Below are 15,392 nucleotides of genomic sequence, written 5' to 3' on the forward strand. Positions count from 1 at the left end.
CCTGTCCTAAGCCAAAAGAGCTGCTGGAAGGCAAGAGGTACTATTCCAGCAAGAAATGTTTCTGCCCCTTGAGCAGCCAGTTCCATTAGTGCCTTGAGCTCAATTGGCATGGCTGCAGCCACCACACGCCATGGGAGCAGTCCCATCAGTTGGAGCGGTGCCCCATCACAACACTGCAGTGCTAGGCTGGAATCAAAAGCATAAGTCCCTTGGGGCAGACAGCCAGGGACTAGCCAGGCAAGACTGATTTTACCTACTGTCTGTACCTATATTCACTGCCCAGTCACATCCCCTTGCAGAGATCTATTGTTGGAACAGCTCAATGCAACATCCCACCTGCTGTCAATTTCTACAGGAGCTTCCATCTGCAAGACAGCAGATAGAGGGTTCAGAGCTAAATCACCAAGCCTGAAGGTGCTACCAGTGGCCAGACAACAGAAGAGCTGTCTGGAGCACAATGCTGTTCCTGTCCAGATTAGAGCAGAATCTCAATTCTGTAACCATGCAAACTTGTACAGCTGCTGTCCAGACTGCACCTGCCCTGTAGTCAGAGGGGGCTCCTGTCTCAGGAATTCCAATCTGGCACCTTTCGCCAGGCCTAAGATCACCAGCCCCTAGATTGAGACAGGCAGTCTAGACTACATCTGGGACCAAGCACATCCACAGTTGTAATAACAATATGCATTATGCATGAAGGCCATTCGTTCTGCAAGCAGCAGGCAGGCTTGATGGAAAAGCCAGAGAGCCAAGCCCCTCTCCCCACAGAGCAGTGTAAAAATAACCATGGCTCTCTGAGGTGGTAAGTGGCTCATTCTATACATGCTGAAACAGAAGATCAGCTGCTGGCATGAGGCCAGAGTCCATGATTCTGGATTTGCCAAAGAGGTCCCTGCTCAATCCACCAGCCCACAAGTGAGGGTTCCCCAACCTCCATGAGTCACATGGGAGCAGGATACAGCAGGGAAATCCTAGGAGCTGCCAGCCTTTGGTTAAAGACGAAGCAGCTCTGCTCTTCTGTGCTGCCGCTGCTCACCTTTCCTCCCCATCCTCTCTGCCCACACTGCCTCTGCTGGAGGAAAGCACTGCAGAAAGTTAGCCAGGAGCCAGCTGCCTGACTGACCCTTGCTGCTCCATGCTCAGCCAGCTCCATGTCTAAGCAGTGCTTCCCTGAAGCAGGATAACCACCCCAACTCCTAGCACCCTCCCACAGACTTCACCCAGCGGCCCCACCCAGCCATGGCTTCTTGCTGTGGAGCAGGAGGCTCATGGGACCAAGGGTGGAGGTTGAGTGGAGAGCATCTGAGGACCTTTTCTATAGGCTATGCTGCCGCTCTGCATTAACATCCAGATTAGCAGGTGAGGGCAGGAGGCTGGCAGACTGTATCAGCCAAGTATTCTCTGCAGACAGGTTGCTCTCCGAGGGCTTCCTTGCCAATAAGTTACAGATTTCAGCCTCTTAGCAAGGCAGTTCCATGGACACTGCTGCACCATAAGCAGCCACCGACCCTGGTTCTAGACACATCAAGCACGAACTCAGCAATGTCTTGTTTTAGTTGAGCTGGAGAGCAAGCAAGTCCACTGACCTCCTTACAGCGCATCCTGCGGCTGGACATCTTGAAGTAGTATTCGCTCAGGCCATCAGGGCTCAGCAGGTCTTGGGAGCAAGCCTGCAGCAGGGCCCGCACAGACTTCTCTGACTCAAACACCAGGTAGACATACCCTGGGGGATGCAGGGGGAAGAGTGCAGAGTTAGAACAGCAGCACTCGCAAGAGGGGATCACCCCTAGCCCAAGCCTTTTTAAATGCCTCCCAGCTATCCTATTTGAACTGCATCCACTTTAGTCTTCCTCTGCATGGAATGAGATCAAAGGAACAGCTAGCACTCAGCTCTGTGCTTCATCGTTCCACCTGCACCATCACTCTATGTGTTCAACGGAATCCATTTCAACACCTCCCTGTCAGCTAGGTAGTTGGGATTGGCACAGAATGATGGTATCGAGTCACAAGTGATGGATGTAACTATTCTGGCCACAACATGCTACCAACATACTAGCATTCTTGGCTTCACTGCTATGATGCATCAATCCAGAGCTTTAAGTTTACTGAGGACAGCACAGAAGTGTTTCATTAAGTGCTAGTGGCTGGACCCCAAGACTACTAATACACTGAGCCAGGTCACTAGGCATCTAACCAATCCATTCATGATTAACAGTTACCCATTAGTCTGGTTAGTTTGACTCTGCTCTTGGGCAGACAGTCCAAGGGAACAGAATTCAGCTTGCTGTAGATTAACTGTAACATTGCTTATAATGAGTAGCCATGTACTGTATTTAAGTGCCTGGTGTGTGCCAGTGTGGGATGCTTACACACTAATGTGACTGGCAATCCAGTCCCACATCTGAGTTCTGCAGCACCAGCTTAGCTCTGGGCAGAAGTTCCCCGTGTGCTTTCTAGACAGTCTACATATGCACTGCCTCGCTCTGGACAGGTTAGCAGAATTTTAGTAAGAGAAAAAAACGTGCTACCCTTGCACAGAACAGTGAAAACACGCAGTGTTTACCCTACAGTGCTCTGTCCCATCTAGTCACCAGCATGCAGCCGTGCCATCCCAGCATCAGTGCTGTAACATAGCATGGGAAAAAAGTAGGCCTACCATGTCTCTATTACCTTTAGGCATATTACCTTTGGGAGGGCAGCGAGGGTGTTTGCCATCCTTACCAGGCCACTCCACACTCAGTGAGCCAAACACACGGAAGGTGTTGATCAGTCCAGCTGCACACAAACAAAGTTTCATTCAGAGGCAGCAGGAGAGCCCACCCTGGAGGTGCAAGAACTGATCTCTGGAGCCATCCCTTCCCCAGGGGCAAATGCCTGTGTGCATGACTAACCCTCCTCTTAGAGGAGGGACTGAATGCAGCTGTGCTATGGCCCAAGGAGGAAGCGTTTGGTGCTGAACCAGGGCCCCCAACGAGCACTAGGTTTTTAGGCAGAGGCCAGCCACTTCAGTGAGTCACATGCTCAGAGTTAAGTGTTTTGAGTACTGTGCTGAGAGGGAACACTGGGTTTAGAGCTCTTCACTAGACATTTTTCTGGGTATGGGGGTGGGGAGAGAAGATAGTGAGCCTTTAATACCCTCCTCACACCAGCCCTGGCAGGTTTGGGGAAGCTGTTTCAGAGACTCCTTTGGAGACATCCAGTTGTTGTTAGCTGCCAAGTTGTGTACAGAAAGCCCTCTGTATTTAGCCTAGACCAGTTGGGTTAAACACCCTGGGTGCACGGAGACTACCTGCCCTAATGTGGAGAGAGCTGGCAGCAGCGGGGAAGGGGTGTAGAGAAGTGTTCAAGTGTTGAGCCCTTCCTGATGCACCTTAGTGACAGCTTCAGGACTGGCTCTTGTAGAGGTCTGCAGCCCAGAGAGTGCAGGAGGCCACTTACCTTCCGTGATATCCCATGGAACACCTCCCAGAAAGACTTTGCAGGAATAGACTGGGTTCTTGTAGTTTCGGGGAGGGAGCTGCCCGCTCCAGGTGCAGGTTGCCTCGTTCACAGCTTAAAACAGATGCAAAAGTAGCTTTATAGGATCATTTGGCACCATTTTCAAGCTATGGATAAGTTTCTGCCTAGCTCCCTAGTCTGATATGGTTTCAGGAGGCTGCCACACACAAACAAGGATACAGCTTCTCATAGTCAAGAGCAGGCACACTTGTCCATACAAGGCTACTTTCCTGCCAGCCTACCAGACCCAGAATGCTGGTGGTGGCAGATCCAGAACTGCTAACAGTATTGTCACCTCCCAGCACCTCTCCCTGCATCAAGGCCAGTCTCCTCTTCTCCCAAAAGTGAGGGTCAGCAGTTAGGTGACTTTATGGAGCACGCTGCCAACTTGGACTAAGGTCCTTGGGGCCAAGACCATCTTCCTGCTGTCTGTACAGCTCTTAGCACAGTGCGGCTGTGGTCTGAGACTGGGCCCATAGTAATGAAAAATAAGTGATGAGACCCTGAGCCCTGACTTACCTGCTGCTTGCCTATGAAGCCTGGCCTCTCTTTCAATGCTGAAAGGGTCCTCTGGCGAGTCCAGCAGGTCCCAGGAAGGCCACACAGATGCCCCAGGCCATCTTTTAGATGCACTGGCTGGGGAGGAAGTTACTGCAGCCAATGTAGCTTGATCTTGATCCAGTCGTGACCCCACACCCATCTTTAAGGGGTCCCTTGACACACCACTGAGGGGCAGGAAGGGAAGAGGTGGGGAGATCCGAAGGCTTGACTGCAAGAAACAAAGTGCTCTGTAATTTCTAGTCCAAAGGGATGCCCATGACAGCCAGAACTGCTGCAAGGCAGCCCTCCTACTTGACTTTAGAGGAGCAAGTGTTCCTGTCCAATTATGCAAGCCAAAAGGCAGGGTCCTTGCAGGTTTACGTCTATTGAAAAGTAATCTCATTGTTAAGTCATTAGTCTGGGATGTTTCCCATTTAATCTGGGGCTGTGTTCCATCTGCAGGAGGCAGATTCCTCCTCCTTTTAGGTTTGTCTTGTCATTGATACTGGAGTCAGACTGTGTGCACAGCAAGCTGCATGCTGGAGCCTGGCCTCCATCGTGGCCTCTACGTGCTACCACAATGCAACACAGAAAGTGGGCAGGCACTCAAGGCTGTGATGTTTGGATAGCTGAGTCTTATAGGTGCTGACAGCAGCAGAGGGGAGAACTGCTAGCATGCAAGTCTGTGCCTTGCCTGCCATGTGGCAAAGCTACTCAAAAGGTGGCCAGCACATCTGGTCTGTAAATCTGCAATTAACCATCAAGTAGGAAATCTGCTAAGTCATGATTCCACTGGGGTGGGAGAGACCCAGTGTAGCATTAACACTCTGGCTGCTGTGTGGCCATCTCAACAGGCACATCTGCACTAAGAATGTAGAAACTGGAAATGCTGCCCACTGAGGGGATGAGGAGTTCCCTCCTGGTACCCACATGGGGCAAGCCTGGTTACCCTAATACTAGTCTGTCAGGCCTGGGGCAGGTTCCTACACAGCATCTATCACTGATCAGTGCAAAGTGGTCACTGACACTTAGGCTGGCTGCAGAGGGGCAAGTATTTGTGCCAGAGGGAACCAAATGATGGCCAGACTGGCTGAGTGCAATCCAGAGTCCTACTGACAGACTGCCTTTCAGTATTCAGCTGGGCAAGCTATGCCAGCTCCTCTTCAGCTAGACAAGCATGGGTTCCAGACACTGCTTCTCCACAGCAGGCTACTGTGTGAGGCAGGTGACAGGCCTGCAACTGGCACCTGGTGTGTGAGATTCCAGGTGTCACTCTGATCCACCCTCTTCCTTCCTGAGTACCTAGAGCTCTACGGAAGGTCCTACAGAAGTCCATTTCAGACTCCAATGCTGAGGGGAAGCTGCATTTTGATCCAGGAGACAGAGCTCTAACATACCAGCTAGAGTAGAATGCTTTCAGGCAAAGCACGCCGGGCACAGGGATCAATACACTCTGGCTACAAGTAATGTTCTGGATGCTGCACATCTTGTCCATAAGGAGTCAAAGTTCACTCCAAATGGAAGAGAGTTGAACAAACACTCTCCTCTCAGATTAATTCCTCTACTGGTTTCAGGCAAGGTTGCTCTACAGCAACCAGGCCAGGTCACTTGTAGAGACCTACGTCAGTACTTACAGCTTAGGGACCAGCAGATTAGTCTGACCTCCTGTGTCTCAGGCCATTGATATCACCTAGCACTTGCATACTGAATCCAGTTTGAAGTTGGTCTAATAGATTAGATCTCCCACCTTGTCTCTAAAATTAGCAAGTAGTATTATAGCCCATGGAAGGCTGGACTATGATGTGACAGGCAGAGAATAGGAGGGACAGAGGTATACCAGTGCCCCTGCAATGCCAGAAATTAAGTGACCCCCCCCCCTCCCCAACCACACACTGCAGGGGAAGGTGAAAACCTCCCTGAGATCATTGCCATTCTGATTTGGGGGAAATTCCTTCCCCATCCCTCATGGTCATCAGTTGCTCTTGAGCATGTGAATAAGACCTTCCAAGGACTAAAGGCCATCTGAACAGACTATCTGGAGTCCAGGGAGAGCCTGACCTTCTGGAGTACCTACTGTTGCTGGATTTTGCACCATTTCCCTCTGTGGCTCAGGGGAGAAAGTCTTGGGCAGGTATACTGTAGCTTGCAGGTCTCCTTTGGGTTTGGCTACAGGGATGCTCTGAACACCCAGTCTGAAAAACCCAGAGCAGCTTAGGCTAAACAGAGGCTGCAAGGAAGTGCTGCTCACAGGGAGCTCCAGCGACACCTCAGAAGGGGACAGGAAACTTGTATGACATACTGCTCTGCTAGCCTGAATAGTAAAACTGCGTGTGGCAGAAAAAGTAGGTATGCGGAGAAGAGGTCTGAGAAGTGAGGTGGGCAAGAACTGCAAGCTGCAGACCACAGCAGAGGCATTGCATGGTGCTGACAGGCTTGGAGGAGTTTGTATATGAAACCCAAAGTTAATGAATCTCAAGAGCTGCTCAGAATCATGCAAGTGATTCTCCAAGGACAAATGGGTTTAGTATTTAACAGACTAGCATTTGAAGATATCTAGCCATCCCTGACCTGCTAATCTAGAATCCAAGGTTCACAGCTGTGAACCAAGTGCATTAGGAGAACACTGTATAGCTGGCTGCATGTTGTGGATAGTAAGTACAGGACCACCAGATGAGGAAGCAACAATTAGCTTTGAGCAACATGCACAAAACATACAATTAGAGGTCCATAGAACTGATGTTTTTGCCAATCTGCTTTTCTGCAAAGTTTGTTTAGTGTCACAGTCCTGAGAGAGGGTCACCAAGAGCGGAGGTAGAGAATGAAGATCAACATTTGGTTGTGGCATCTGAGTGCCCAGCATGGGGTGGATGGGGGGGGAGGGGAAGGAGAGAGAGACTTTCCCACAAATCCTGTTAGCACACACTAGGAAAGACTTTACATTTTAAGCCCTGCAAGTCAGGTGTCTGAGTGTGAAAAAATAAGCAGCAGAGACTCAATGTGAAAGCTACCCTTATAGAACATGAGAAGCAAGACTGTTTTGTTTACTTTCCCCAGTGACATCTAGCCTCTGAGCCCTGCTTGAGAACTACAACCCAGACTAATTTTGTTGTCCCTTCTGAAAATTAAAGAGGTCTTTCCCAAGTTACTAGCACTCCACATTAGTGAAAGTTAACTCTATTTTGCTTTTTGCATTTTCCTCCGCTTGGTGAGGCTATCAGTTTTACTTTCAGTGCTGCAGTTTTTGAGTTGCAAATCCTTCCTCAAAGTTTGCTACAAAAGAAACTAGCCAGCCAGCCATGCCACAGGCAATAACCTATATCCTAGAATACTTACTGCTCTAACATGGGAAATAAGTATTTGGCCTTTCCTTTAACTAGCTAACTGAGGGCAGGGGCTATTTGTTTGGAAAGCACATGGCAAGTACTATCAAAAGAAATCAACTGCAATTAAATTTTGGAGCCCTGTTTCCTTCTGAACTGGTGAAAGACATGGGGAAGTGTAATCAGCCTTCAGTTTTAAAGCCTTGTTTAATGCAGTTTAAGATTTGGGTCAGATTTAAAGGACACTGGCAACTTTGAGAACACTTCTGAAGGGTATTTGTAACAGGCACAACACTAAGTGACAGGTAAAGACGACATACCTGACTACTCTGTTTATTTGCTTTCAACAACTGATGGCATCCTTCCACTCCCCATGTCAATTCACCGCCCCCTCCTCCTAGCTCAGGGGTTCTCAATCATAATACTATGACCCCCTTCTAACAAAAATTACTTCACAACCCCAGGACAGGGGCCAAAGCTGAAGATCAAGGACTTCTGCTCCAGGCAGGGAGCCTGCAACTTGAGTCTGGACACCCAGGGCTGAAGCCCTCGGGCTTTGACTTCCACCCTGTCTAGTGGGGGTTGGGCTTCAGCCCCAGGCCCCAGCAAGTCTAAGCCAGCCCTGGTGACCCCATTCAAAGGGGGTCCCAACCCCTAGTTTGAACTGCTGCTCTAGCTGTTTGAGCCTTACCAAAGTATCTAAACATGAGAACTGACTGAAGTCACCTCAGTTAGCATGGGGATTATAGGGCAAGTGTGTGTGTCCTGGAACTTTTATGGAGTGACTGAATTTGAAGTACTCTAATGAGTAATGCCATAAAAGAGGTCTCAATAGTAAATTACCCCTTTAGTGTCCATTGTTTAAGGAAAAATTGGCACAATGGTTGGCTCCCCTCACCCTGGGTGGGTGATGCTGGGTAAGCCAGTCTATCTTCCAAATCCTGGATGAAGGTAGATCCAGAAGGGAAGCAACTCTTAATTTCAGGCTAGGAGCTACTGAAAGTACAATGGAGCAATTAATTCCTTTTTACTGTCTCAGGATAGAGTCACGGTGTTCTGCAGCACAATGCTGTTCTCCTAAGGTGCCAAGAGTTGAGTGTTTGACCTAAGAGGGGGCAATGCAAAGACTGAGGTTAGGAAAACAAAGAACCATCTTACAATTAAATCTGAGAGATGATCAGATCCTGAGCTGAATCCACTGGTATCAGAGTCCGAGGGGCTGCTGGAGCGGGAATCCAGGAGAGCACGACTGTCCAGGCGGGAGCTCCTCAGAGTCTGCGTGGGAAACTTCTCTCCCAAGTCCGAGCCAATTGGGTCCAGAGGCAGGAAGCCCAGAGGGGGCTTTCCCAAAACATTCCCCAGAGGGCTACTGAGCATGCTGAGAACTAGAACAGAGAAACCCCCCTCATTAGCATATTGGACCCATTTCCCCACCCGCATTTTCGAAAAGCTCTGGTATCAGGCAGCATCGAGGAGGCTTGGTCTGGCGGGGAGGTTTGTTGGAGAAAGCACGTGTAACTTCTGTCCAATCTCCTTTGGCCAGGCTGTGTCTGGAAGCTAGTGGGTTCCTGAAAATAATGCTTGACCACTCTGAAACACAGATGCAATAGCATCATGGTTAATGTGCAGAATCAGCAATGCCAGCCTGGGTGGCCAGATGGATGTTTAATACTATCTACCTCATTAGCTGCCCTCCTAGCAAAGGGAGAGCAGAGGAACCGAGTGCCAAGGCCCCATTAGCACTGGTTGCAAAAGCAGAGTTCTGCTCCCAGTGTCGGACATGTTGCACAAGTGCATGCTGACAAAGTCTGGGCAGCTATCCCTTAATCTGTCAGCAAGGAATCAAGCGCTTGTAGGGCGCATACACCACCCTAGTGCCATGTGGGGCAATGCACTATGGGACATCCTACTGCACAGAGCTGGAAGGAACAAGGACTGGTTACAACAGGTATATAGGAATGGCCATGAACACTGGAAGTGGTACCCTGAACTGGCTGCAGCTAGACGTGTATATGTAGCTGCCACGGCTACCAACACTACCAGAGCGTGCTGATAAACACATCAGCAGGCCCATGCCCAGAAGCCAGCCCACAGACTCAAGGGCACATCACCTTCTGATGTTCTCAGGGAATTGCCCATTGCTTTTGTGTTTCCACCTCTGGAGAGACAAGACACTCCTGACATCATTCCTCCCACAGTAGCATGTGTGCTGCAGAGCATTCCCTCCCAGTGCCATTTCAGACTGTACCGCTGCAATCCAATGCCAAGCCTTACCAGAGCCTCTCCTGTCAGCAGCCTGCTGAAACTGCTGTCAGCACCTGGTCCAGAACCACACCTGTGGATTTAAGCCTTGGACATGTGCCCCTCCCACTCAAATAGAGGAGACTTCCCTTGCATAAGCATGTGATCAAACACTGTTACCACCCAGAGCAGGCTCTGCAGGGCCCTGACCTGTGCAGGGGGACAGTTCTGCAGCAGGGTCAATGATTTAGAAGAGCCTTTATAGCTAGTCTAAAGTCTGCAGTGGCTTCAAAGCCAATGCCTAGTTAGTCTGAGGAGGAGGTTTTCAGAAAGGCAGCCTTCATGAGAGCTCAACTTTGGTCAAGTGGCCATCATCCCACCCCTTCCTTATGCCAGGACTAGGACCTAGAGAGGTTACAGAAAACATTAACTAATGTGGTCTATAGTTCTAGGGTAAACTAGTCTCGTTTTCCCTATACTAGAGTCTGAACACATTGGCAAGCATGTTCTAGCACCTACCTTTAAATCCCTGTCAAGCCAAGGCCAGAGGTACCTCCTTACAAGCACGAAATGCAGAATTTATGTACCTCAGCACCACAGTGCCTACTTGCAGCTTAAACGGTGAATGGCAAGAGACTGCTAGCAGTTGCTGATGGAGGCATGGCTATTTAAGACAAATCTTAGTGGCATGCTGGAGCATTCCAATGCTTAATTATCCTCACCCACCAAGCACAGAATCTGGGCTGTACAGTGAGCAACAGCAAGCACCACACACAGGTTTAGAGTAGGATTCCTTCCCACTTGTGTCCACAGCACATGGACGATCCCCATGGCAGTGGTTTTCCAACCCTTCTAGACTGCCATACCCCTTCCAGGATCAGCCTGAGCCCCAAGCAGGTAACTTACCTTCATGGGGCTGCCTGTGATGTGGGGCCCCAAGCAACTGCCCTGCTTGCCATCCCTGCACTAGCAATCCCCCTAAACCCATCCCCACCATTCAACGCTCAACCCCTAGGTTGAGAAGCTGATATAGGGGAGTTGACATACCACTGGAAGACCTCTGCATACCATAACAACTTCTGGCCTATGGCACAGAAACCTGCCAGTCTGCAGCTCTGGTTTCTCAGGACACCGGAGGCCAGGTACTACACAGCACTAGCTTAACTTTCCCCTTTTAGAGTATAAGCAAGAGTGTCAGTTTTTGCTACTCTTAATTCCCCTTCAATTCCCAATCTGCCCTATGCTACAGACTTGTCTGCCAGGACTTTCCTTCACTGCAAACACGAGCTCAGCTCTAGCTAGAGGAACAGCAGGAGTACTAGCACAGACCAGGTGCCTGCCACTAGCCTGAGCAGCCCAACGAAGCCTTCTCTGTACTACTGCTGACTGTTGCTACAGCTGATGGAGCTGCACTGGCAGATCAAGCATTAAGGAAAGCTATGTCAACAGCTTGGGGATGAGGGGAGATGGGCCCCTTTCCAGAGTACAGGTTTGTTGTATGGGTTGGGAGACATTCTATTCAAGATGGAGCAAGCATGGTTTCAGGCTTCTCTGAAGTCATGTGGCATGTTTGAAAGCAATACAGCTAGTGTATTGTTCAAGGAAGAGAGCTGAATTTGTTAGTCTAAAAACTGATTAGTCATTGACCATAACAAGCTCTGATGCATAGCAGGCTGGTCCTGCCACCCAAAGCCTCAGAGCTGCCAAATGCACCACTGCTGACCTCTCCTTGACGAACAAAACTAGGGAGAGTTTTGCTACTTGTGGGCCATATGTAAATCCCACAGCCAGCATTATGCTGCCTGAACATAGCCATACCAACACACTAGCAGCTGCCTACATCTAGTGTTCTGAGTTAGAGCCATCTCTGCAGGTAGAGAACCAGTGTGAGAGTTAAACCAAAGTTCAGGTTAACAGCTCTAGGATATGTGGAAGCCTGGCAGAACAGTATGGGGTGGGTGGGGAAGGGATACTAGATACTTGCCTCATTTGTTTGTGGACTGCCCAATTATCTCTGCAGTTGGGCTGGGCTTACTGAACTGGGGAGCAGGTATAGGCAGATCAAGTTGGTGCCTAGCTACATTAGCAGGTTAGCAAGGACTGTATAGTGATGAGTGGCTGGAGCAATGCTAATTTCCAAGTGGGGTTGAGAATATTTTCCTTCAAGACAGTGTTAAGTGGAAGCCTTTGAGTTAAAAGCTGAGGGCCCGATCCTGCAAACTCATTATGAGTATTGTTCCACCAAGGTCCATGGGACTTGCTAAACACTAAACCAACAGTGTTTGAAAGATGTTTGCAGGCCCTAGATTTTAAGTCATTTGTGTTGACTGTATGAAGCTATTCATATCTAAAGGTTTCCTGCTTTCTCTTTAGCCCTACCTGAGCAGTACTCTAGAGCTCCCAGCTCTGTGGGTGGAGCCCATAAGACCCCACCACCCTGGGGACTCCCAAGCTTGCTTATGATACAAGCTGCACTGTACTTGAGACCTCAATGAAGTTAAATCTGGCGGCCTATCCAGCTGCCAGCCTGACTCCGTGGTTCCAGGTTTGATGGGGCTCTGTTTCCAGAGACTGACTCCACCTCATGATTCAGAACTCCAGGGAAAGCCCTTGACACCTCTGCTACAACACAAACAATGGAAGCGCTACAGCAGTAGCCCCTCTCAGCAGACCTGCAGTGCCCTGGGAAGGGTGACTGGATCAAAGTGAGTTGTTTTAAAACTGCATCAAGCCAGATCCTGCCCATTTTATGAGTTTCTGTATGAACTTGGGCCTTTACAGCCATCCCATTTGCCTTTCAAGGCAACTGTGAAGAAGTGCTGCTTCCTGGCACCCATGCTCTCCTTCCACCTAAATACATTCTCCTTAGCTAGCACTGAGGAGAACATTTGGGTGGGAGACTGCCTTTGAGAACAGCTGAGGCAGACAAGCAGGGGAGTAGAGAGAGACACTGCCAGCTGCTTAGGTAGGAGCTCTAACATTTGGTCACCATTTCAAGCTTACAATGACCAGTTTGCATTTGTTGCAGAGATCCTTCAAAGGCAGCCTAGAAAACATTACTGTTCCTGAGAGAGTAGATCTTGTTTCACAAGCAGCTCACATTTCAGACATTGTTCCCAGCTTGAGGAGACCCATGTGCCAAACCCTCCAGGAGAGAAGGATCTCACAGGAAGTAGGTGTGCCTGCAGTGCAAAAGACAGCTTTCAATGGATGAATGACACCAAGCCAAAAGTTCTCCAAATGGAGTTATTCACCTGGAAACGGATATCCTCTCAATCACTAACCAAGTAGGAAAAGCCACATTAGGAATGCAAAATAAAGTTCTGCCAAGTCTGACTTTGCTCCCTCCCCGTTAATTGAGTACTTTAGTTCCTCAAAGCTCTCAGTAGCCTAGGATATATGTCGAAGGCTGGCCTTCCAATGTCAGAAGAGCACATCTTGTCTATCATTTCCTTCAGACTATGGACAGCTGACGAATTAACAGGACTATAGAAGCCATGTAATGTAACTTTTTTTTTGGGGGGGGGAATTTGTAAAAAGTATTTTAAAACTAAGTGGTCTAATAATCACTTAAGAGGTCTGAGAAAGATTTATCCCTGACTGAAGCGTTAAGGTGATGAGGAAGCTCCCCATTTATAGATCCTCCAGTAGACACAAGGGAGGAGCCAATGTGCTGATATTTCAAGCTTGTAGAAGACTTCTGGAACATTTCTCAGGTCTTCACTCAGCATATAGCAGTGAGAGAGGCACAAGCCAGTTCTCCTTGGTAGAGGAGCAAGAGAAGCAGATTTCAAACTTACAGCTGTAGCCAGAGTCACGCCTGCAATTTCAGAACATACAGAAGTTAACATGAGACAAGGTCTGAGGTTTAGGAGTTTTATGGAGCCGCCCTCCAGCATGAGCCAGCGAGAGACTCTTCCAGTCTGCTTGTATTCAGCAGCAGTCCATTTCATAGAAGAGTGATGCTTTAGAACCAGCTTCCTCTACCTCAAACTTTTCCTGGTGGCCTCATGCCCAGACATTGTTCACTGCAGGAGGTTATCCCTCACATGGTATCATCATAGGAACTTTAGCAGATACTGCACATCTCTCAAACAGACAAGCCATGCTAAGGCATCACACCCAGGCTAGTGCCCCTGAACATTTGAGAACACAGCTATGCCAGTAGAGACTGCTTGTGTGATGGAAGGAGCCAGAACTGTGGACATAAGGGGTGGCTATCAAAATGAACTCTCCTTAGCTCGAGTCCACATCAGGGATCTGACCCAAAATTGGATGTGGTGACCAACATTGCAAACCATAGAACGGGCACAGTTGATTTGCACCTGGGTTCAAGCAAGTGTTTTCACTGTTGCAGTAAGTGCAGATTATAGCTGTTTACCCTGTCTACACTATTTCAGCTATACCCGCAGCTTCCTGTCGATGGCTGGAATTCCCCTGTAGACATAGAAAAGCAGTTGGAAGGCCATTTCAGCTTTCGTTTAAATCTGAAGCATGAGATTTTCAAAGTTTGCTTGGCACACCCAAGTTCATAAGGGAAGGAAGATGGCCTGAAGTAGCAGACCAACCCACCACCACCCTTTCACTATAGGATTTGTTGGCATTACCAAGCCTGTCTAGGAAGAGCAATGGCACACCTTTGAGGATGGGACACTGAGCTGATCCTTGTGTAAGCTCAAGAAAGGCATTTGGAATGGAAACAGCCATCTTACTACCCAAGTCAAAATACACACAAGAACTGAACCTGCTTCTATTTCCTCAAAGATACTGCTTGAGACAGACTCAGGAGACACTGAAGAAAAGGGATCATACATGGACTTCTAGCCTAGTTAATTTGGGGAAATACTAGTGGTGAGAAACTTGCTTTTCCAAACTATGCTTTAGAGAAGTCTTTTTAAAGCTTAGGTCACATGTACTGAATTTATGGAAGACGTCTGTCCAGCAAAGGAACCAACTCATCTGCTGACCAGCTTATCACAGGAATCAGCAACTTTCTTTGTAGTTATATAGGAGACCCCAGTAAAAATTATATTCAGGAAAGAAACTGCATCTCTAGTGCAGAACTAAGAACTCAAGTTTGGGTGACCCAAAAGCTTCTGCTCCCTTTAATGCTCTCTCCAGCCCCCAAGATAATTGGACTCAGTGTTGGCCAGAGGGTGTACCACCCGCACTTCATATTCAGCTTCCTTAGAAGTTGAAGCACATGCAACTCACGGATTAATGTATTTCACATGCATACCCATGGAAAGAGATGTCTGCAACTTCTGAGACAAGGGAGCAGGTTCAGAACCTCAGTGGGCTACATTCAGATATGAGGCATGTGAGCGACCAGGCAGACCTGTTGCTGGTAGTGGGTACGCACTCTACGCCTGGCTGTGGTACTTAGTGTGCAGACATTTGTTTTGAGAGTCAGGCTCTGAATGCATTTTTGCTCCTTTCTGGAAGAGGCTTCCTACAGCTATGCAGGGAACTACTGTTTGCAGGAGCTATTGGGGCTTGCACTTACAAGTCTGCAAAGCCCAGACATTTGAACAATCTGTTTGCTGGCCAACAACTTGTACCAAAATTAGATATAAAAGGACATTCTAGTCTCCTGACAGAGGGACAGAGACCCTGGAACAAGAGTACTTGGTGCACAGAGCAGACTGCCAAAGCCTCCCCATCCCCCACCAAGACCAACAGCCAGTGAAGTCAGGATCTCTTACAGCTCCTTGCTCAGTTCAGCAAGGAGACAGCTGACCCAGTGGTGCCCCTCAAGAACTAGAATTGGAAAGGTAGAGGTCACCTGTTTCTATG

At 48.7% G+C, this 15,392-nt stretch overlaps 1 protein-coding gene across 7 annotated transcripts in view; it reads right to left on the reverse strand.

Annotated features, from left to right (window-relative positions):
- The window catches only part of LOC115658385 (cytoplasmic polyadenylation element-binding protein 1), a 79,959-nt gene that overhangs the window by 10,519 nt on the left and 54,048 nt on the right, over positions 1-15,392 (reverse strand). For 6 of the 7 annotated variants that reach the window (XM_030577201.1, XM_030577198.1, XM_030577199.1 and 3 more), the window contains 5 exons: positions 8,514-8,740; positions 4,015-4,264; positions 3,436-3,549; positions 2,668-2,772; positions 1,584-1,720 (listed from right to left, as the gene is read on the reverse strand). In XM_030577201.1, the coding sequence (XP_030433061.1) occupies positions 1,584-1,720; positions 2,668-2,772; positions 3,436-3,549; positions 4,015-4,264; positions 8,514-8,740 (833 nt within the window). The remainder of the gene's footprint in view (positions 1-1,583; positions 1,721-2,667; positions 2,773-3,435; positions 3,550-4,014; positions 4,265-8,513; positions 8,741-15,392) is intronic. The other variant, XM_030577200.1, reaches the window with a different exon arrangement.

Source organism: Gopherus evgoodei, chromosome 10 (genome assembly GCF_007399415.2).
Source record: "Gopherus evgoodei ecotype Sinaloan lineage chromosome 10, rGopEvg1_v1.p, whole genome shotgun sequence".
Taxonomy (NCBI): Eukaryota; Metazoa; Chordata; order Testudines; family Testudinidae; genus Gopherus; species Gopherus evgoodei.